This window comes from Dipodomys merriami, unplaced genomic scaffold, assembly GCF_024711535.1.
Source record: "Dipodomys merriami isolate MVZ:Mamm:240054 unplaced genomic scaffold, mDipMer1.0.p SCAF_19, whole genome shotgun sequence".
Lineage (NCBI taxonomy): Eukaryota > Metazoa > Chordata > Mammalia > Rodentia > Heteromyidae > Dipodomys > Dipodomys merriami.
The window spans coordinates 29,245,643-29,267,541 of record NW_027203270.1 but is presented as its reverse complement, the minus strand read 5'-3'; the positions used below and the strand labels follow the sequence as shown (position 1 = coordinate 29,267,541).

At 52.3% G+C, this 21,899-nt stretch overlaps 1 protein-coding gene across 4 annotated transcripts in view; it reads right to left on the bottom strand.

Moving 5' to 3' along the window:
• Nucleotides 1–21,899, bottom strand: part of Srcin1 (SRC kinase signaling inhibitor 1) — a 70,949-nt gene that overhangs the window by 39,962 nt on the left and 9,088 nt on the right. For 2 of the 4 annotated variants that reach the window (XM_070028190.1, XM_070028192.1), the window contains exons 2-4: nucleotides 19,252–19,314; nucleotides 3,568–3,869; nucleotides 477–575 (exon numbers count right to left, since the gene is read on the bottom strand). In XM_070028190.1, the coding sequence (XP_069884291.1) occupies nucleotides 477–575; nucleotides 3,568–3,869; nucleotides 19,252–19,314 (464 nt within the window). The remainder of the gene's footprint in view (nucleotides 1–476; nucleotides 576–3,567; nucleotides 3,870–19,251; nucleotides 19,315–21,899) is intronic. The other 2 variants (XM_070028193.1, XM_070028194.1) reach the window with 2 other exon arrangements.

The following is a 21,899-nucleotide window of genomic DNA, read 5'->3' as shown; positions in this document are numbered from 1 at the left end:
GAGAAACATCATGTAGAACTTCCTGGTCAGAAGTCAGGGGAAGGTTGACTGTGTTCAGAAATGGAAGAGTATGATATGAATAGGGAGATAAGATGATCTCAGTTGGGGTTGTGGGGGGGTTGGTAAAAGAATAAGAGGCTCCTGAAAAGCCATGGAGTAAGACAGAAGTTCTCCTGTTTAAAGGAGATACTTATATGTGTGTGTGTGTGTGTACATGTTTAAATCATGAGATTGTCCCTCAAAAAGTTTGTTCCTTCAAACCAACCAGGTTTGGGGAGGTAGTGGTAAGAAGTTAGACAATGGGGGTGGGGATGTGAGCATAGGACATAGAAAGTCTCCTGCAAATAGGGGGGTTCCTACATAAAAGGAAAGGGATGCAAAATAATTCTTCTTAATATCCCCCCTCCAAAAAAAAAGCCTTCCCAAAGCCAAGCTCCAGCATGGATTTGGGGTGGGGGTGGAGGTGGGTGACTCACCTGGGCCGGCTGGCCAGCCCCGGAGGGGGCGGAGTCGCCATGGAGGTGGGAGCAGAGGGAGCTGAGGAGGCACACAGGGTCCACGGTCCAGCCGCCAACCTGTGTGTGTGAAGCCAGGGACACCCCATTAGGGGGAGCGGGCAGGAGCCGCTGGGGAGGGGGGGCTGGGATAGGATAGGCAGGGGCATTCCTGAGGCAAGCCTGGATATCAGGCTCACACAATAGAGGGACACTAGGTCTCTCACATTAGCTGGGTCCTCTGGAGTGTCAGTCATTCCTCTCTGGCAAGGGTAGGGTCTTCCCCAATACAAGTCCCTGAAATTCTGATCACCAGCTCCTCCCTGGTGAGGGCCTGATCACTCTTCACTAAGTATGTCCCCTTCAACCTCACAGAGATGGGGACTACGGAGCAAGAGAGGCTCACCCCAGTTATATGCATACAGAGTGTGTCCCTGCCATCTCCATGAATGTGTCTTCCTTCTACTCCAAGGCCACCTGCCCTGATTCCCTCAGAATTTGCTTGTTCCCTAATGTCCTCTGTCCTGTCTCTCAGTTGTTCCTTTCCTCAGTCAACTATTTGGCAAGCCAGCGCCATGCTCTGGCACCAGCTACTCCATGGCAACTGAACAGGGCCTGGTGGGTGTCTGCTACTCACCCTCTGAAGGACTGAATGGTTCACCACGACAGAGGAAAGGAATGAACTTGTGATAGGGTTGTGCTTGTTTTCATTCCCTGAGTATTTGTAGAGTACTTACTGAGTGTTTACCAGCCAGACTCCTTGTGCTAGGGAACATGCCAGCAGCCTTTGAGGCCAGAAGCATCGTCTTTTCCAGGCCTACCACCTTTTGAAGCTGCCACTCTGGCTCTTTTCAGCTTTCTCCAGCTACACCTCCTGAGACATCTCCAGTTGCTCACCCTCTCTTCCTCTCTCTCCCTCTCATTGGTTGTGAGGCCTAAACTCTGGGCCTGGGCACTGTCCCTCAGCTCTTCAGCTCAAGGGCCACAGCACTACTTCTGACTTTTCCTGCTTATGTGGTGCTCATGCATGCAAGGCAAGCACTCCACCACTGAACCACCTTCCCAGCCCCACCACCCAGTCTCTCCAGCCCACTATTTTATACTACACTCCCAACATGAGCTGTCAGCACCCAATGGACTCACAACTCCTTGCCAATCCCAGTGATTGTCCCATCATTTCAACTTCTGAAGTCCAGGTTTCTCCTGCCAGCCCCTCTTTCAGGGGCCTTTCTTCTGTTCCCCTCAGGGTTTCTGGGATCCTCTCCCTAATCATCATAGGCTTCCTTCTCATCTTAGATTCCATTAGTCCTAGATGGCTCTTACTCTCAGATCTCACATCCCATGTCCATATCTGCTTTGACCATGCTCAGGTCTCCCAGCAATGGTCTCACTGGAGTCCAGTGCTGCACATCTGCTTCTGCTGTCTAGCTGTGAAGGCCCCACCCACTCCTTAGGTTCTTCCCTCCCTTCCCACATGCTGCCTTATCCTTTTGTTTCTCTCCAAGGTACCGACATCTCCCTGTCTCCACTTTTTCCCCCGTCATTGCCTCCTAGAAGCTTAAGTCTCCCCTCCCGAACCCCCAGTCCTCCTGCTTCCAGATTCCCAAATACCACAAACCCTGCCCCCACATCCAGTCTCCACCTTCCTGCCCTAGTGTCAACTGGTCCCACAAGTTTCCCATACACACACTCTCTAAGCCTTTTCTGCACCAGCCAGGGGGACCTCTGCACCACTCCCCAAACCCAAGTCTGGGCTCATGTTGCCTCCCACCCCATGCCTCCTAAACATTCTCCTCGGCCTATTCAAATCCCATCTTTTTAGATCTTGTGTAGGTAACTCCTCCTTCAGGAAGCCTTTCTGAACAGGCCTTCACACCTGATGTCCCTGCCCCTTAACCCCTCCCGAAGAGCTGTACCTCTTATAACAGAATTTAAGCAACTTTTCTTCCCAGCTAGCATTCATAGCAAGTGTCCTTAGCTGGGAAGGAAGGATGACATTTGATGACAAATGTCCCTGCCCCACCCCTCCAAGCCAGAGCTCTCAGAGAACCCACTGAAGGGGGTTCCCTGAGGACCAAGGCCATACTCTCATCTCACAACTCTTCCTTTTCCCACCCTGGATGCTGCTCCCAGGACTCTGGAGCTATGAAAAGGCAAAAGCCAGACAGAACTGGAGATGACATCAGGGGGACAGACAAGGTACCAGAAATGTGCCAACATCCCAGTCACATCTACTACTACCTGGAAAAGGGAGCAAGGCCTGACACCCCAACATGTGAGTGAAAGGCTGCTGATGGGATTTACTACCATTCCTTTGTTCCTTCTCCCAAAGGGAACAATGCCAGAGTCCTAGCAGCCAATACACCAGCCACCATTAAGACACACACCACCCACCCCAATGCAGGACTGAAGGCAGAATACTAGTTTTCATAACTGAGAAGCTCATGCTTGGGTAGAGGGGTACATTCAGGGTATGTAAGGATCTGGGTAAGGTTGAATATAGGAAGAGACAGGTTCTGGTCCCTCCACCCCCACCTCTCACAACCTTCCTTATGGCACCAGAGATCTAAGCCACTGAGAGTAGAGGAGGAGTGGTGGCAAGGTCAGAGAGGAAAGAGGTAAAAAGACCCCAGTTCTGGACTCTGCTTTGCAAGAACTAGAGCCAGGTCAGATTCAGCCTACCCAATCAGGCTCCTGAGGCCTGACCGTCTCTTAGATTTCAGATTTCTGGAACCTCCCGCCCAAGTCCAAGCTCCCTAACTCTACGACTGGGTCCAACTTCAGTTGTTCCAGAAGGTCGGTCCCCAAAGCTGTCCCTGCCCTTTCCTCCCTTGCAACGACTCCTTTAGGACACGCCTTCCTGCACTTCCACCCAAACAACCTGGGACCAACTCCAGGTGCTCCAAATTCCAGGACAGCAAAAGAGGTTTGGAAGCTGAGCCCCACTTTCCTCCCCCAGGCCTCAGAGAAGACCTACCAGAGGCCAATACCCCGGAGAGAGGCAGCTCCCCAACTTCGCCCCCTCCCCGCACCCCGTCCCCAGCCCGCAGCCCCCCAGCCCAGCCCCACTCACCTGTTCTCGCATGCGGTCCTGCTGGCCTCGCAGGGCCAGGGCGTGCTGCGGGTACTTGCTCTTCAGGTGGTCCATGAAGGCATCGCGCTTGCGGTCGGCATCGGCCTTCTGGAGCCCGCTGAGCGCCTCCAGGCTCTGGGCAGCGATCACCGTGTGTCGCCGCTCAGACGTGTGCACCAGCCCCACGTTGGAGAAGCGCCGGCCCCCGCTGCCCCCGCCGCCCCCGCCCCCCAGGGTCCGGTACTCCCTCGGGTACTCGGCATCGTCCGCAGACAGCATGGGGGGGCTGCTCCGCTCGGGATCTGCGAGAGGGGAGAGGGGCGCGGTGGGTCATGGCGTGCCCGGCCTGGGGCTGCCCATCCTCCACCCGGGATCCTGAAGGAGTAGAGATGTTTCTAGGGTGTCACCCTTCACCGGGGTGCCAGGTGGAAAGTGCACCTGAGGCCCCAGTGGAGGGGAGGGGAGCAAAGCCAGGAAGCAGTTGGCTCCTCCTCTGTGGGTTTGGGGCCATAGTAACTGCAGTTATGCTGTCGCTGGGCAAGGGGCAAGGGCCGTGTAATGAAAGGTATCCCGGAAGCCTCCCTTGCTACACACACCCCTCCTCGCCCTTTCTAAAGCTGGTGGACACAGAGAGGGAAAGGGAGCTGCCTTTTGTACGCTCCTGAATTAGAGAGAAAGGAGCTTGTAGGCTATTCTAGAACATTTTCTAAGGAGAGGCTGGAGGCCTTAGTCTCCTCCCTCAGACTGGTATGGATCTTTAAACGGGAGGCTGTCATGGAAAGGAGTCAGGCATAGGAAACTGAGGGAATGAGGCCAAAGAACCCTCTCAGGAATTCCCAAGGGGATGGAGGACCAGGGTCTAGGGCAAGGGACAAGCTCTCTCCCTACCCCATCCCACCCCACCCCACCTCCAGACAGACAGACGGACGGACAAGAGAGGTTGGTCACAGAGAGAACAGTGAGAGATGGATTAAAGACAAACTTAAAGGAGAAAGAAAGCAGACAGAACAGCTTGAGCCCTGCCCCCTCCCTGCCACCTCCCCTCCCCTTCTTCAATCTCTTCTCCCAACACAGGCAGGTTCTAGATCTCTAAAGAGACGCACAGGGGACAAAGGACAGTACAAAACTGAGGAAAAATTAAAAAGGCCGGGGGTTGAGGTCCCCATACAGAATTCTGAGTCCCTTCAAAAATACCCAAATACCAACCCGCCATCCCTCCTTCCCTCCTCGCCCCATCTTCCCAGGCCTAGCCCTCTGTTCCCCATCCTCTAGCCAAACAGGTCACCCTTACCCCCTGGGGCCTGGCTAGGGGGCCCATCTTAGCCATATTCCTGGGCATCAAGCATAGATTTGCCTTTCTGGTCCCTCAGAAGTCACTCCCAGTGGCACAAACAATCTCCTAGGCTCACCCTTTCCCATCATCAACCAGAGTGGCATACCCTGAAGAAAGCCTAGGACTGGGGCATCGGGCTCTTCCTTGACCACCTGACCCCAGGGGATCCTTGAAGAGTGGGTTCTTAGCATCTTCTTTCCTACACACAGCCATGGTTTACCAGGCCTGCTAGCAGGTCACAGTCACCCCTTGCACAACCACAGGTGGAAATAGGAGAGTCAGCCCCCCCAACCCCCTCCACACACACACACCCAGCTGAGGCTGAAGCAGGCATATCTGACATCTGGAGCACACAGCCTAAAGGATCCTGTACCTCCCACCAAAACCATAGTAAATACCATGGACACTGCTCCCCAGGGCCTCTCTATCATCTCCATGGTCTGAGAGTCCCCCAACTCTCCTGTGGGCTATTAGTGTAGTCCTCTGTTCAGAGATGGCTGGAAGATGGCTGCTGAGGCTCAGAAGCCCAGTGACAAGCCCAAAGCCACAGCAAGTGATACAGGCCTGATTTGACCCTAGTACTTATTAGGTTTTCACAGCCATGCTTCCTTTGACAGATGACAATTGTTTATTTAGTGGAGCGGGCACTGACCACACAGCACTGAGCAGCACCATGCGGCACCACATTGTGTGGACTTGCTTGTTTACCTGCCCCTGGTCTCCCCACCACAGCTGCTAATCTGGGATTGCTCCTCTCTTCCCCAAGTATTCTTCTCTGTCCCCTAGTCACGATCCTCTGCTGTGCTCCCCAAAGTGAGGTCCAGAGAGAGAGATGACTTTGAGAGAATCATTGGTTTATAGTCAGTAGTCATACCTGTATTTTCATAAGGGTTAGAACAAATCCCAGTGAGAAGTCAAACCACTGGCTTCATTGTTCCTAGGGATGGCAGTGAGATAAGGTTTCCTCTTAAATGATTTTTTTGTTGTTGTTGGTCGTAGGGCTTGAACTCTGGGCCTGGGCGCTGTCCCTCAGCTCTTCAGCTCAAGGCTAGTGCTCTACCACTTGAGCTACAGCGCCACTTCCGGTTTTCTGGTGGTTTATTGGAGATAGGAGTCTCACGGTCTCTCCTGCCCGGGCTGGCTTTGAACCGTGATCCTCAGATCTCAGCCTCCTGAGTAGCTAGGATTACAGGCATGAGCCACCAGCGCCCGGCTCCTCTTAAATGATTTTAAGTTCAAAGTGAGTTGAATTAACAATAATAACAACAAAAAAAAAAAAACCAACATTGCAACTGGGCATGGTGGCTCATGCCTGTCATCCTAGCTATTAGCAGCTACTCAGGAAACTGAGATCTAAGGGTCACAGTTCAAAGCCAGCTGAAACAGACAAATCTGTGAGTCTCTTATCTTAAACTAATCAGTAAAAAAATTAATCAGTGACAAGAGTGTCCTAAATGGTAAGAGCACCAGCCTTGAAGGAAAAAGCTAAGCAAGAGCACAAGGCTCTAAGTTCAGGCTACAGTACCAGCATAAAAACAAAGCAAAGATGATGCAAATAGAGTTCCCTAACATGGAGGAAACTGGGGAAGACCACTGCTGACTCAATGAGGCTAGGAATACTGAGGCCATCTCTCTGAGAGCCCAATCTCTGATCCTTAATAGCTTATGGCCAGTGAGTGGTACAGGGTGGGGGGGCTGTATAATATCCTGGGGGAAATGCTGAGGGTGATCTGGGTGCTGAAGAAAGATTGCCAATTAAAGCCAGGGAACTGTTTCCCATGACCCTCACCTCCTTCTCCTCCTTGGCTGGCCCTGAACAGCAGCTGGAGGTCTGCAGTCCCACTGCATACAGCTGAGCATATGGAAACCTGTACATCCCAGGAGCCCTCTCTCTGTGCAGGCCTTGCTCTGGACCTAGCTCTGGGTCCAGCCCTAGCCTTGTTGGGCCAGGATAATTCCCCTAATGCCAATGGCCAGACTTCTCTGCTCTGTGAGGGCTCTGGACACAAGTGGATGCTGTTGTGACAATTCTCCAGATTTCATTTTCCAGTTGCTTCCCCTCTGGTTCCGGAAGAGCTTCTTATCCCACTATCACCCCATCCCTCCCTTCATTCCTCCATGCCAGTCCGCTTTCCTCCCTGGAGGGGGTGGGAGTGGATCTTAGTGTGTCTGGGGGTGGGAAAGATGGTTTGCAAGCCTGAAGTGGGCAGTAACTATGGGGGACTTTGGGGGGGGGTCATTGGGAATGGCAGGGAACAGGCCAGGGGAGAGAAGAATGGAAACCCTTGATGGAGTTCCCCTAAGTCTTCCCTGGTGGCAGGGGAAGGGGACTGCTGAGTAGGCTTTGGCAAAGGGGGAGCAAGGAAGAGCCCCTCACTGCCTCCTGCAGGTCACAACTTCCCCCTAAGACACTGGAGAAAGTGGCAGGAGGTGCTCCTAGAGAGAGGTGGAGGAGGCAATCTGCTGTTACAGATAGGCAGATTTGAGAAGCTTTACAGTTTAAGAACCTTTAAGATGTGAGGCTTTATTAAACAAAGGAGGGAAGCTGAGGCTCAGAGAGAAGGCTGAAGCCTGGGTAACCCCGGGCTATTGGGTACACATTGAACTTGTCTCTTGCAGGGAAGGGTGGAGGTGCAGCTGGGAGGCCTAGCTGAGGTTTCCGGTTGGAACAGTCCTGTTGCCCTTAGGAGAGAGAGAGACAAGTATAGCCTTGGTCTGAGGATCACTCTTGAGCCTGCAGGATGCCTAAATGTCAGAGCAGGGAGGGAAGGGAGACACACGGCCAGGGACCAGGGACCGCAGAATTTAGTCAGCACCTCCCCACAGGGAGCCCAGGCCAGCCATTCCTTTAGGTATTCATTCAGTCTATAAGCTTCTTCCCTACTGAGTACAGGGTCTAATCTGGAAAATGGGGTGTTAACCTCCAAAACACTGCCCCCAGGATGAGAGAGAAGCTTTGACAATGGAGGAGAAAGTGCATTGTTTTCAGTGAAAGACATTCCTGACCTGTGGGTGTTGGGCCCCCAGCAGGATGACCTCCCCATTCCCTCGGAGCCTATTTCAGCCAAAAACCAGTCCTTCAGCTGTCCTGACCCTTTTCCAACTGAGCAGCCCAGGGAAAAAGCCAGGGAGATTGATTCCAATAGAGCAAGCAGCAGGATCCAGGCCTCAGGGCCTGGGCAAATCAATGTTTCCTATTGGTGTTCAGGATCTGGGCTGTGTTCCATAAGAGAGGGATATAGAAAATGAGGGCCCAATAGTAGAGAGGCAGGAGCAGGAAACTCTGCAGGTAGGGAAGCAGAATTGGGTATACATGGAGGGGAACATGGGGATTAAGAGCTAGAGAAATAAGGGAGGAGCTGCAGGGTCCCCTGTCTCTCTAAGGACACTCAGTATATAAGGACAACCATCATGTCTTCTTTATTTTTGTTTTGTTTGTTTAATGTTGCTGTGATTGATTGACTGATTGATTAATATAGAGTCTTCCTATGTAGCCCAGGCTACCCTTGAACTTGCAATCCTCCTACCTCAGCCTCCCAAGGACTGGGATTATAGTTGTTTGTTACCATGCCCAGCACTACAATCAGAGGGTATAATGCCTGATCACTAAGCATTAGTGAACTGGAGCATCTGAATAAAGGGAAGCAGGGAGTGAGGAAGGAGGCGGGGAGGGGCCTCTGTCACTCAGCTGAACCAGGGCAAGAGAGGTAAAAGCGGTTGAGGTAGGGGTGAGTAGGAAGCAGTGGGTGCCCCCCAGTGGAAGGTAGAGGATAAAGGCTTGGGAGGACAGCGACATTGTTATTTGTTCCACCGATTCTAAATTATACGTTTATTCATGGGCCTGACTTATTTTTATCCTCCACCACATTCTTTTATATGAGATCACTGTAAGCTCGTTATGAGAATCAAGATCCCAACATCTTAGTGACACCATGTCATAAGCACTCAGGCTCTCCCCACCTGGCATCTTTACCCCAGATGTCACTCTCTACTCCCAATGTTTGCCCATGACATCATCTTCAGAGAAAAGAATGGGGAGAGGGGAACAGGAGGGAGAAGGCAGGACGACAGAGACAAAGGGGAGAAAGTAGAGGGAGAGGAGGAGCCCCAGCTACAGAAAAAAGGAAAGGACTTGCAGGGAAGAACGCTGCTGGCAGGCAGTATCTCAACCCTCAAGCTCAAAGATCTGTCTTCATCTCCCAGGATATCAGAGGCCAAGCAAGGTCTGTCTCTGTCACATGTGTGTCCCCTGTCTCCTGTCTGGGCAGAGGTAGCGACTGGGCAGGAAGGGAAGACAGGAAGCTCTCAGAGTGACACCAAATTGGGAACCCACAGGTCACCCGGCACCGTGAGTGTATGTAGGTGACTAGAAGGGGAGAGGGCCCACCTCACACTCCACAGTGCCACATCCATGCACACCCACACATGCACACATGCAAACACACATAGCACAAGGCTCCTCCATTCCCCTCCAACAGTTGAATCAAGAGGAGCCCGAGTAACCCAGGAGGAGCCCTAAGGCACTGCCACCATTAATTGTGCCTGACAACTCCATCCTGCTGCCACCAGCTTTGGTCAGGAAGCAAGCTGAACACAGAAGCTGGAGGTCAAAGGTCAAAGGTCACCCAGGACTAGCTCTGACTCAAGCTTGGCATCTACCCAGGGAACTATCTCTGGCCCTCACCCACCCAGCGAAGGACTCAGTCTCTGCCTTTAGGGACCTGGCAATTTTTCCTGTGCCTAGGCTCCTCACCCTGCTATCTGTGAGTCCTTGGAGCAGAAGACCATCTGTGTCTGTTTTCTAGAACCAGCTTTTCCACCTCATACCACAGCAACCAAAGTCATTTTCCGGGCAATTGCCTTTCTGTAAACATTCCTGTATAATATCCCCCCAAATTGCTAATGCCCAGCGCCCTGTTGAGTCTCTCTGTCACTCTAACAAAAGCCTTGGAGATGGGGGGCTGGAGAGCACAGCTGATTGAGGAAGAGGTGGTACCTGGACTGAGGATTCAGAAGGGGTCCCCAATACCTGTATCCCCTGGGATTCCCCATATCTTGCCAACTCAACTATCCCTCCCCCCCAAAAAAAAAGGTCAAGCCACCTCAGAGAGCAAGGGGAGGGGGAGAAAGGGAAGCGACCTCATTAGAGGCAAAGCCTGGGAGGAAAAGACACTGACAACCTGGTGGAGACTAGACCATGAAGATGATTTCACCGGGCGCCGGTGGCTCATGCCTGTAATCCTAGCTACTAAGGAGGCTGAGATCTGAAGATCACAGTTCAAAGCCAGCCCGGGCAGGAAAATCTGTGACTCTTATCTCCAATAAACCACCAGGAAACTGGAAGTGGCACTGTGGCTCAAGTGGTAGAGTGCTAGCCTTGAGCTGAAGTGCTGAGAGACAGCGCCCAGGCCCAGAGTTCAAGCCCCACAACCTACCAAAAAATTAAATTAAAACAAAGGCGATTTCTTGGTGACATGAGACAGAAATACCAAGGAGACAAGGCAAGGCCAAGCAAGCTACCATCATTTGGTTCTCAAGGAGGGTCAGGACCCGTCTCTCTGGCTGTGATCTACGATTGGGAAAATGGAGAAGAGAGAAGAGGCCAGGGAGAGCCCTTCCCCACTCAGATGGATCCAATCCAATACCCAAGCTCTGACAGTGATAAAGGGAAAGTGGGCAAGGTCAGAGGGCTTCAGGGGATCCCTGGCTGGTAACACACCTGAGGCCTCTTCCTCATACTCTAGTCTGCAGAGCCCGGAGGCCTCTCCTCCTGGCACAGCCAAGAAGTTGACAGCCTGAGTCACCACATGGACTCCCTACTGGAGAGGTGGTGGGGCAGGGGTCAATCTGTGACCTATGTCTCTGTGGGTTTCCATTCCCAGGCCCAGGGCCCCCTGCTTCCTAGCATGGGGACTCTGGGGACATAGGGGATGACAGAGCCCTAGAGGCAGCCAGGAGCACTGGAGCCATGGAGGGAGGTGGGGAGGGTGCAGGGCACTGCCAGTCACAGCTTCACGCAGGCAGAAAAACACAAACCAATTTGTGCAGATTTAAAACCCACCGAAGGCCACTTAGTTGGTAAACGAGTTGGAATCTAATTAAAGGACCTCATCAGGGCTGGGGAAGGAGAGCTCACCTGCCTAGGAGCTGGGAGGGTGGGGCCTGGGCTTTAGCTATTCTCAGTAGAGCTTCTAGGAGCTTTCCAAGGGGAGGTTGCATTTGGAGAATTGGGTGAGGGCTGGGGGTGGCCGAAAGATGCCTTCCCTACCAACTTTTCCTTCTTACCTACCCCTGGTGGTCCTGCTGGTTCTGTTCTCTCTCTCAGGCTGGCGACAGGACTGCAGCCCACCTTAGACTGAGCATACCCCTAAAGTCTAGATTAATTAGGTGGTCTCAAGGATAGAATCAGGGAATTGAGGGCTTGGCATCTTTGTTGCCAGGCCTGGCCTTGGTACTACCTCCGCTTGCTGCCTAGCTCTGTGGCTATGAAGTCTTTGCACTCTCCCCAGACTTCATCCAACTCCCCAGGGCCCCAGGCCCATGGCAGCTCTCTAACCCTGCTGGCCTGAGGCCCCCTAGCACACGCCTCTTGAGTGGAAATGTCACCAGAACTTCCCTAGCCCACCATACCCAGAAAAATCACACCATGCTCTTGCTCTAGGCAAATGCTTGTCACAGTAGAGAAACCAAAGCATACAGAACAAACCTGCCCAGGTTACCCATGCTGACCCTGGCAGTGGAACCAGAAGTGGAACCCAGGTGTCCTGGGCCCTGGGGACAAGGACTTCATTCCACTATGCCACTTCCCAGAAAGCAACTGCCAAGGGAACCCCTTGCCAGGCCTTAGGCCCCAGGAGATCATAGACTAACAACCTCCAAGTCAGAAAACAGACTGCAGCATAGGGGCCTAAACAGACACATACAGGGGTCACAGCCCAGCCTGGTAGGGGGATACACCCCACACAGAAGTCTGGGCCCCTCTACATGATAACCCTATCACACACTCAGACAAGACCCCCCTCCCCCTCTTTGCAAAAGGGCCACACATCAGAATTTCAGATACACAGCCCTCCCTCTTCCCGCCGCTCCTCCCCTCCCACACACAGCCGGCAAAGCTGTGGCATTAGCCAAAATTGTCACTGAATTTCTGGATGACAAAGCTCTGCTCAAACTCAGCTCTGCTGCTGATTAGTTGCATGACCTTGAGGAGGTCAGAGGCCTCTCTGAGCCTCAGTCCTCTCATTTGTTTAAAAAACAAAACAAAACAAAGCCAATCACAGACAGCCATGCAGGTTATATACAATGCCTTCAGCCAAGAAGGTGAGTGGGGGCCAGTTCCTTTCCATCTACCCACAGCCTTGTTTTCTTTTACTCGGCTGTCAGAGCTGTATCATATGGGGACCGTGGGCTTTTACATTTTAGCTTCTAATGAAAATTTCAGCTAATTGGCTTCCCTGGGAAGGGAGGGGTTAGAGATCCAGGAAGGAGCATGTCACCCTCAGTCTGAAGCCTGAGCTGGAAAAGCTGGGAACAGCCCTGGCGTGTGTGAAGCTCTGTTAACAAGCTGACTCCTGTGTTGCATCTCCACCGCTCACGTGCCCAGGGAAGGTGTCCTGAACGCTTCTCCTTGGAGAGGCATTGGGGGAAAAAAAAACACAGGCTGGGAGGGAGGGAAGAAACAGGAGATGGTGGAGAAGGGGGCAAGGTGCCTGTCCTCCTAGCTTGCAGGAGATTGCTAGAGTGCTCCAGCCTAGGGTGCAGTACCTGGAGCCCTGAGTATGGGCAGAGGACCTTTGCTTACCTCAACCTGCTGCAAAAGGTGAAGAAGACCCACTGGCCGCTCCATCCTATCAAAGGGACATAGAGTCCATACCCAAGTATTCATGAAGAGCTTCATATATATTAGGCAGAAGACTGTCTTCCCTGTAGTCAGTCTCTCCTCCAAGGCTTGACCCAGCCAAACAGCCCCAGCCACAGACAGCTTCTTAGTCACCAGCATAATCGGGGCTCCTGCAGGCTCCAAGAACAGACTCAATGGCCTAGACATACATCTCCTGGCTCTCACTTCTGTGGTCATACCTGTGTGGCCAGCACAGGCCTGGCCCAAGATTGCCTTGCCTGCATGGTCCACAGTCCCAGCATTCAATGGGACTCACTAGCCCAGCCAGGACCCAGACCACCACTCAGACTGCCCTGACTCCCTACCTGCCATCTTGGATGCACCTGGATAGCTGGCACACTTGTAGTGTGCCCATGTACACATATCAGGAGCACACAAATCTCCCCAAAAGACTTTCAGGGGCTCCCTCGTGTCAGGTCAGTACATCTCTAGCTTTGGGTGAAAAAAATAATGTGGAACCCCATTTGCCCTTCCTGGGGAACTCTCAGGTACCTCCTCAACCCTCTCCCATTTTGCCAAGTTCAGGGGTTCCTTGCTGAGGTGTCTATCTCATATACTAGCTTGACGGGGGGCCAGAGACCTCAAGGCCACCAGACTGATCAATACTTAACCAATGAGGCAACACCAAGGCTGAAATTCTCCTCTGGGATTGGAGTACTCTGAGCCCTCCTTCTGCTTGGGCCCCGCCCCTAGCACATGGCATTAGGCAGGTAATCACCCCAGCTTCTAGCTGCTGCTGAAAGGTAGAGGCAAAAGCTCTCAGCCCTCACCTCTATCACCCTGTAAGTCAACTGAGAACAACCAAATCTGTACCCCATTACTTCCTCTCTCTAGGGGTGCCCAGATTAGCAGCCTAAAGTAAGGGAAAGGCGGAGCCCAGAATTAGAAGAGACTCTCTTGCCTGGCTGCTATATCCAGAGAAAGTCAAGCCTGACCAGATAATACCAAGGAAAGTTCTCTAACCTGAGCCCTTCCAACACCCATCCCTGAAGAGTCTGGAAAGGCAGAGCCCAGGCGGAAGGTCAGAGAAAACAGCCAGTTTCCCTTCTATCTGTTGAAGGTTCAAGTCTCCTTTTTCTCATATCTGCAATACCATCTTGAGCGAAGAGTCTGAAACCCGGGCACAGGGGTTTCAAGCGCTCAGGGTGCACTGGGTGATACAGTGCTTGCCTATCCACAGTATCAAAAACCAAATAAATGAAGTGGTAGATAAAAACAGAGGAAGAGCCATCTTGGACGTACACTATACCCATATGCACACAAACACATCAGGAGTAATCCTAGCTACTCAGGAGGCTGAGATCTGAGACTTGTTCAAAGCCCACCTGGGCAGGAAAGTCCGTGAGACTCTTACTTCCAATTAACCACCAGAAAACTGGAAGTGGTGCTGTGGCTCAAGTGGTAAAGTGTTCTCCTTGAGCTGAAGAGCGCAGGGACAGCGCCCAGGCACAGAGTTCAAGACCCACAACCGACAAAAAACAAACAAACAAAAAAAAAAAAAACAGGAAGACTCAAACCAACCCAGGCTTTTTGGGTGCCTGGAAAATAAAATGTATTGGTGAAGTGAGACTTCTGATAGCCCTGTCTCACGATCATCTACGAGAGACCTAATTCTCATAGTCACTGTGTAAGGCTACTCTCTCACTGTACAAGTGATGAAACTGAGGCTCAGTAAAGGATGTTGTCCCAGGTAGGAGTAGGTAAAGTGGAGGAAGAGCCAAATTGTAACCAAGGTTCTCAGCCCAGCCTCCCATCTTTCCCCCTGCCCCTAACACAGAGGCTGATTCTGCCACCTTATCATCCCTGCCTTTGTCTCATGAGGACCAGAGCTCCCATGTCCCTGTCAGTCCCCTCCAGGAAAGACACTCAAACAAACCTCTCCTGGTAGAGACAGGGGAGACCTGGCTCCAGGGATTAGGTGAGGGATGGAGAGAGAAGGGCAGAAGGACATCAGGCAAAGGAGCCACCTAGAAGCATGGAGTGGTAAGGGGCTGGAAAGGTCTCTGCTGTCCTGAACAGGCCTCCTGTGGAGCCCCTTCTTCAAGCCCCTGGTGGGCACCTTGTGGGTACAAAATTGCCTCCAGCTGGCCTCAGCCAGCTGCAAGTCCTTCCATTCTCAAGCCCAGTAGTGGGGACTTGGTGGCCTCCTGGAATGGAGACTTCATTACATCCAGAGCACTCATCATCTATGGACCCTCACAGGGGCCCAGAAGAAGGTCCTGATCTGTCCCTTCAAAAGCCTCTTCACCCTGCACCTCCTCCCATGGCCCAGATCCTCTCTAGGTGGTCTGGCCTCCAGCCTCTACCATTTGTACTGACCTTGGTTGGACTGCGTCCCCCCCACCATGTCACCACCCCTCTTAACTGGTGGCCTTAGACTGGCTCCAGAGGCCCTGACAAAGTCTCAGCAGCCCAGTGCATGACCCCTTTTTGCTTCTGCTATTAAATGCCTTCACCAGCCCTCCCTCCATCCCCTGCATGGATGCCTGGGGCATGACACCCATGCTCCAATCCCAGCACGTACCTTCCCGGCTGCCTGCTCCTGGGGCACAGGCTGCCTTGACCTTGGACCTCAGGGGCCAGCTTGCACCTCCTGCCTGAGCTGTGTGTCTCCCTGGCGGAGTTGGCTAAAATGGCTTGCTCCTCCAGGATGTTTCCATCTGCCTCAGTGCTGAGCCTCTCCCAGCGACTTGAGGGCTTTGCTCTGCATCTGATCTCCTAGCAGCTGGCCCGTCAGAGCCCCACCAATGCCCACTTAAGATACAGACATCAAAGGGCGTGCCAGGAGACTGAGTGAGCAGCTGCCCTGCCTGGCATTCTCTGGCTAGTGGGTTGGGGCCCTAGGTGCCCTGTCCAGCTGCCAGTCAGCTGTCTCAGAGGCACGCTCAGCCTCCCCCTGAGGACTGGAAAACCACAGCCCACAGGACAATAGCTGATGTACAATAACCACACAGTGCTTCCTCCTTGCTAACCTACTTCCTCCTCCCCAGTGCTGCCCCAGCCCTGCTGCTGAGGGCCCCAAGCTCTCTGAAGGAGAGGCTGCCCCTCCCCCAGCTGCTTCCCACACCGTGCCCCGTGTCTGCATCCCATGCTCGCACAGTGGCTAATTCTGGCATCTCATCAGACAGTAATTATGGGGGGAGATGAGCAGTGCTGTCATCGCTAGAGCTCGGCACCTGTCACCACGCCGCATCCCAGACCGCTGGGATGGGCCGGAAGCTGAAAGGGAGGGGTGCTTTTGTGTGAGGAGCACTAGCTCCCTCCAGTCTCTGCTACCCTCAGCGCCCCCAACCTTCCCTCCCCAAGGTGAACTGTGGCCACCCCAGGGCTCCAGGTTATCCAAAATAGCGCCTGAATATAGGATCAGATGTCACATAGACACACACTCCTGTGTGATACAGCAAGCTAAAGGTCAAATCTCACTAGGCTCTGACCTTGAATGAGTCCTTTCACCTTTCCAAACTTCAGTTTTCCCAGTGGCAAAACAGGGAAATAATGCCAATGTTGAGGGCGGGAAAAGGGAGGCTGGGAATTAGCAGTAGAGTGCTTGCCTAGCATGCATGAAGCCCTAGGTTCAATTCCTCAGTGCCACATGAACAGAAAAAGCTGGAAGTGGCTCAAGTGGTAGAGTGCTAGCCTTGAGCAAAAGAAGCTCAGGGGCAGTGCCTAGGTCCTGAGTCCAAGACTCAAGATTGGCAAAAAATAAAAATAAAAACAAAAAGTTGCGGCTGGGAAGGTGGCTCAGTGTTAGAGCGCTTGCCTTGCAAGCCTGAGGCCCTGGGTTCGATTCCTCAGCACCATATAAGCAAAAAGAAAAAAGCCGGAAGTGGCGCTGTGGCTCAAGTGGTAGAGCGCTAGCCTTGAGCTGAAGAGCTGAGGGACAGCGCCCAGGCCTAGAGTTCAGGCCCCACGGCCGGACCCAAAAAAAAAAAAAAGTATGCAAAGTCTCTAGCACAGTGCCTGGTATGTGCACAATCTCATATAGCCACTCAACAAACAATAAATCTCCTCTATGTACTAGACAACACGAAGGTGACAAGAGCAATGTAACATGGTCTAGCGGGGGTCATACTGAGGCCACACTGGTGCCTGGCTGGTTTATATTTACCATTATTTCTTTACATGGTACTGCCTATAAGGAGTAAACGTGTGTTTCTCCTTACCACAGTCTCTACCATTCCCTACTGTCCTCACTGCTGCTTCACTCATTTCCTGTGCCTAAGGGTACTGCATTTGCTGTACCCTTGAGCAAAATCAGACCAGGAGACTCAGTGATGATATACAAAGCTAGACTATTCAAGGCAGATCACACTGAGAGCCATGAGACAGTGTTCTGGGGGCTCAGAAAACAAAGGCCAGAAATGGGCTGGAAAAGAACTGGCTAAAGAAAGAGCATAAAGAGGAGATGACAAAGGGAGGATGAAGAACCAGCACACTCAAAAAAAGACATCTCAGGAGGAGTAGGGTTGAGCAAGTAAGGCAGAGATGAGCTGGAGATGGACCACAAAGGAACTCCACCTGGAGAAATACGGGGAAAGCTACCCATGTACAGCCTAGGGATTTAAGCTAGACCTGAGAAAGGCCGACAGAGAGAATGTGGGCCTGGAGCTGCCCAGTGGAGCCTGGGGTTATCTGTCTAACCTTGGGGCAGGTTACTGAACCATTTGCCCCCCCCCCAAAATAAATACACAGACGTTTTAACACAGTGCTCTGAGGCCGCCATTGACTCAGTACAGAGCCTAAGCCTGCACAGGCTCCCAGCACCAGCCCAGTAAATGCTGGCCCACCGTGCTTTCTCAACAGCAGAGATTTTTTTTTCTTTCAAAACTCAGCAATGTCTGAGTGTACCCCACACCCTTGCCTACCCCCCTCTAACCCTTCATGGTCCACTGGGCGCATGGGGCTTGTGGATCTGACACTGGGGTCAACTGTGACCACCCACAGTGGCAAAGCCCCTCACCCCACAGTGAGTTAATGATCTTCATGGCACTCTCCCGAAGCCATCATATGTTATTCTGCTTTGGTAACAAAGCAGGCCTGGACTGCTCCACCTCTTTAGAGATGCAGTGAGTCTCAGGAAGTACCGAGCTCTCCATTATTGGGGGTATCCAAGAGGAGTGGATGAAAGAAGAACATCCAAACCTGAGCTAGAGGCCCTGTCCCTGTCCCTGCCCAAGCCTGCCCCCCTACCTCCCAGCCTTCTGCTTTTGTCAGGGTTTCTGTTTGGGGGTGGCCCCGGTGACCAGGATGGTCAGAGGGGAAGGGCTGGTCTCCAGGGCTCTGCCTCCTCCCTGCAGCAGCTGAGGGTGGGGGAGGGAAGGGAGCAGCAGGCAACATCCTTGCTCTTTTAGGAAAATGGTAATTTTAATTAAGAGGCAGACAAACGAGTGCTTTGCAGATTGTCTCAGAGCAAAGTTATTAAAAAGCCATCAAGGCGGCAGCAGCAGCCACAGTGGCAAGGAGGGCAGCCTCCCCAGGCTGCCCACCTGGATTGTGGTTGCCTGGAGAGGGGCTGGAGGATGAGGGGCCTGAAGACTGCTGACAGGAGTTCCTGCAGCCCCCCTCCCTCAGAGGAGGTAGGCAGCCCCCAGACAGCCCCCAGGGCTGCCAATTCCAAAGGGTGGGACAGAAAGGGAACCAGCAACCAGGCCAACCCTGCTGGGGCCAGGATCTGGACCCCCCCCCTTTCTTGGTAGGGTCCCATGATGGAGAGAGGCACCCTTGGGTCAGGGGACATGCCACAGGGACATGAGGTACCAAGGAGCTATTCGCAGGAACAGGGGACATGCCACAGGGACATGAGGTACCAAGGAGCTATTCGCAGGAACAGGGCCTCATAGGGCATCAGGGGACATAGTCACCGTAGCTCATCGTGTGGACAGCTGCTAAATGGCACCCTCATGTTAGCTCCCCACTAAGGCACAGCATGCCCTCAGAACCTAGCCTGGTGCTGGCCTGGCCAGGAAAAGGCGCTCAATAGATTGTTATTGAGTGGATAGGGGAGGGAAGGAGTGACTGTATAAATGAAATAAATGAGCAAGTTTGCCCTCCTGCCCTGACATCACGTGGGCCGTCTCCTACGCCCACCTCTGGCCAACACAGGAACAGCAGCAACCCCACCACCGCCCCTTAACATAGCTCTGGCACCTGCTCTTTCCCCAGGCTGCCAGCCCCCTCAGATGACCCCTGGAACTTCTTCCTCCTCCTCAGGCACAGATAACACAGAGGCTTTGCAGCTTGCACACATATATACATGCACACACACATGCACACACATGTACACACAAACACATTTTCTGCCAGGCAAGGTGACCTCCCAGAGTTGGGCATCCGCGGTCCATTCCCAGCCCCTCAAGGATAGGCCCTCCCCCACTCTGGCCCTCTAGGCTGGGGAGGGTATCTGACTAGGGGGTGGGAGGTGGACATGGGAGGCCCCTCCTGGCTTACTAACCTGGAGACTTTAAACAGAGGGAACAGAGTCCTGGAGACTTCCCTCCGGAAGCACGCTGGAGCCCTGGGTAAGGGACAGGAAAGGAGGAAATGAATGAATGAATGCCCAGATAGGCTGGGAGGAGGGAGCTGGTGAGAGGGGGACTGGGCATGTGCTCCCAACATAGGTGGGTGGGGCCCACAGGGGAGTAGGGGGTCAGGGACAGAGCAAAGCTGAGTCTTAGGAGCTGTCCCTTTGGGGCCCACCAGGGTCCTGGGGGCGGCAAGGTAGAGATTGGGTATTGGAGGAAGAGCAGGACTGAAGGGGCAGAGACATTTGCAAGAGACAGACAAAAGGACAGACAGTAGGACAACACGGAAAACGGGGTGGGGGGAACCCAGAACTAAGTTCCTAGGACAGATAGTAAGCCAGGCTTTGTTCTCCCAGAAATGGGGTCAGTATCTTAACAGGTGCACCCATGCGAGACCCCAAATAACAGCATTTAGAGGACCCACCTGCTTTCCCTATCAAAGGTCACCCACTCTGGGAGGTCAGTGGGTTCGAGGTCAGAGAGGACTGTTGAGGACCCTCTCCCCGGCCCAAGAGACCCCCATCTGTCCATTCACCCCTGAGAAAGGCTCACAACAGGAAACACAAGCATTACACAGCCACAGGCGCCCACACTCACACTGGGATGGGTCGTGTGGAAGATGCACCTGTGCCCGGCCTGCCCTGCCTGAAGGCCCTTCCCCTAGGGCCTGCCCTCATAACCCCCAGCCCTCAAAAGGCCAGGATGGGGGCTCCCACACCTGTCTACCAGACCCTCCTCTACCCCTGCAGGAAGTCCTTCCTAAAGCTGTTCCATCTCCCTCATGCAGTGGCCATCCATGCCTCTATACCGAATTCCTTCTTGCAAGTAGGGGACTTGGGGGCAGGAGGGACCAGACCCATCCATACTCACATCACGTCTGGTTACAAGTTGCACCATCTCATGGTGCCAATTTTCCCACTGATTACCCAACACACCAACATCCCAGGGAAAAACAGCTGCCATACCCAGATGTCAGGACACTGACTAGAGGAGCAATCAAAAGGCTCACTAATGGGTCCAGCGAGCCCCCTGGATGGGCAGTGGGGGCCACAGTCAGGAGAAGTGAGAGGCAGACTGGTTACCATGGAGGGTAAAAGTACAGACTTGGAGCCTATCACTTCTTCTCTTTTTTTTTTTTTTGGGGGGGGGTCCGGTCATGGGGCCTGAACTCTGGGCCTGGGCGCTGTCCCTCAGCTCTTCAGCTCAAGGCCAGCACTCTACCACTTGAGCCACAGCGCCACTTCCAGCTTTTTTCTTTTTGCTTATGTGGTGCTGAGGAATCGAACTCTCATGCATGCAAGGCAAGCGCTCTACCACTGAGCCACCTTCCCAGCCCAACTTCCTCTTTTTTTGTACCAGTACTAGGACTTGAACTCAGAGCCTTGCTCTCTTGCTTGGTTTCTTTACTTCAAGGCTGGAGTTTTAATGCTTAAGCCACATCTCCAGTTTGAGCTTTGGTCTGGATAACTGAAGATAAAAGTCTCTTGGCTTTGGCTGCCCAGGCTGGCTTCAAACCAAGATCCTCAATCTTCAGCCTCCTGAATGGCTAGGAATTACCAATGAACTAACAATGGCAGCCCCAGGTTCTGGTCTCAGGCAAGCTGTGGTGAGGCTCTAGGTCTTAGGCAAGTCCTTAAAGATTTTCCTGAGCAAGCCCCTTCCTCAGTTGTGAGTAGGTCCCCTTCCCTCACTCAGTGAGGAGGAGGAAGAGGACAAGGAAATGACTATTTATTGAATATTTACAGAGTGTCAGCAACTCGGCCTAAATTACCTCAGTGATTCTGGGTACTCACCCTTATAAGGAAGCTACTGTTAATACCTTCAGGTAACAGATAAGGAAATTGAGCTTCAAAGAGGTGAAGCCACTTGCCCAAAACCACACAGCAAATGAATGTTCCAGTTCTGATCTATCTGACTATAGAACCTGAGTTTTTGGCCTAGGCCTAAATTACTTCCCACCCATCCTCCCAAATCTTTGACTAACTTCCAATTCAAAGCAATCTGGAAAGCTCTGACTGAAATCTAATCTTTCCATTGCATGCTCCAGACAAGATTTCTTTTCAGTGTCTCTCCACTTCATCCTAGGGATGGTAGGCAAATGATTGTGTTATCCTAGTATATTTAATTTAATAAGTTTACCCATATACCCATAATACATCCCCAGAATCAAGGTATTAAACATATCCATGTTATACACACACACACATACACACACTTATACTCACACACACACACACACACACACACACACTTGAGGAAACTTGGGAAGTGTGGCTATCACAGATATAATAACGGGCTTATAGATAAGAAATCATCTAAAATGGTTTCAGCACAGGTTCACAACTCCATAATGATGGGCAATCCTTTTCCTATGTTGTTGTATTCAGTTAACACGCATCCTGTTGAAGTTTTCTGTCTACATTCAGGAGAATTCAGAAAAGATATTGTCACAAAAGTTTTCTGTTCTTTTGATGTTTCTGTAAACTTTTCACATAATGATGAACTTAATGTAATGAATTGAGAAATAATCCTTCCCTTCAATTTTTCTGAAAATGTTTGTGAAGTACTGATATTAGGT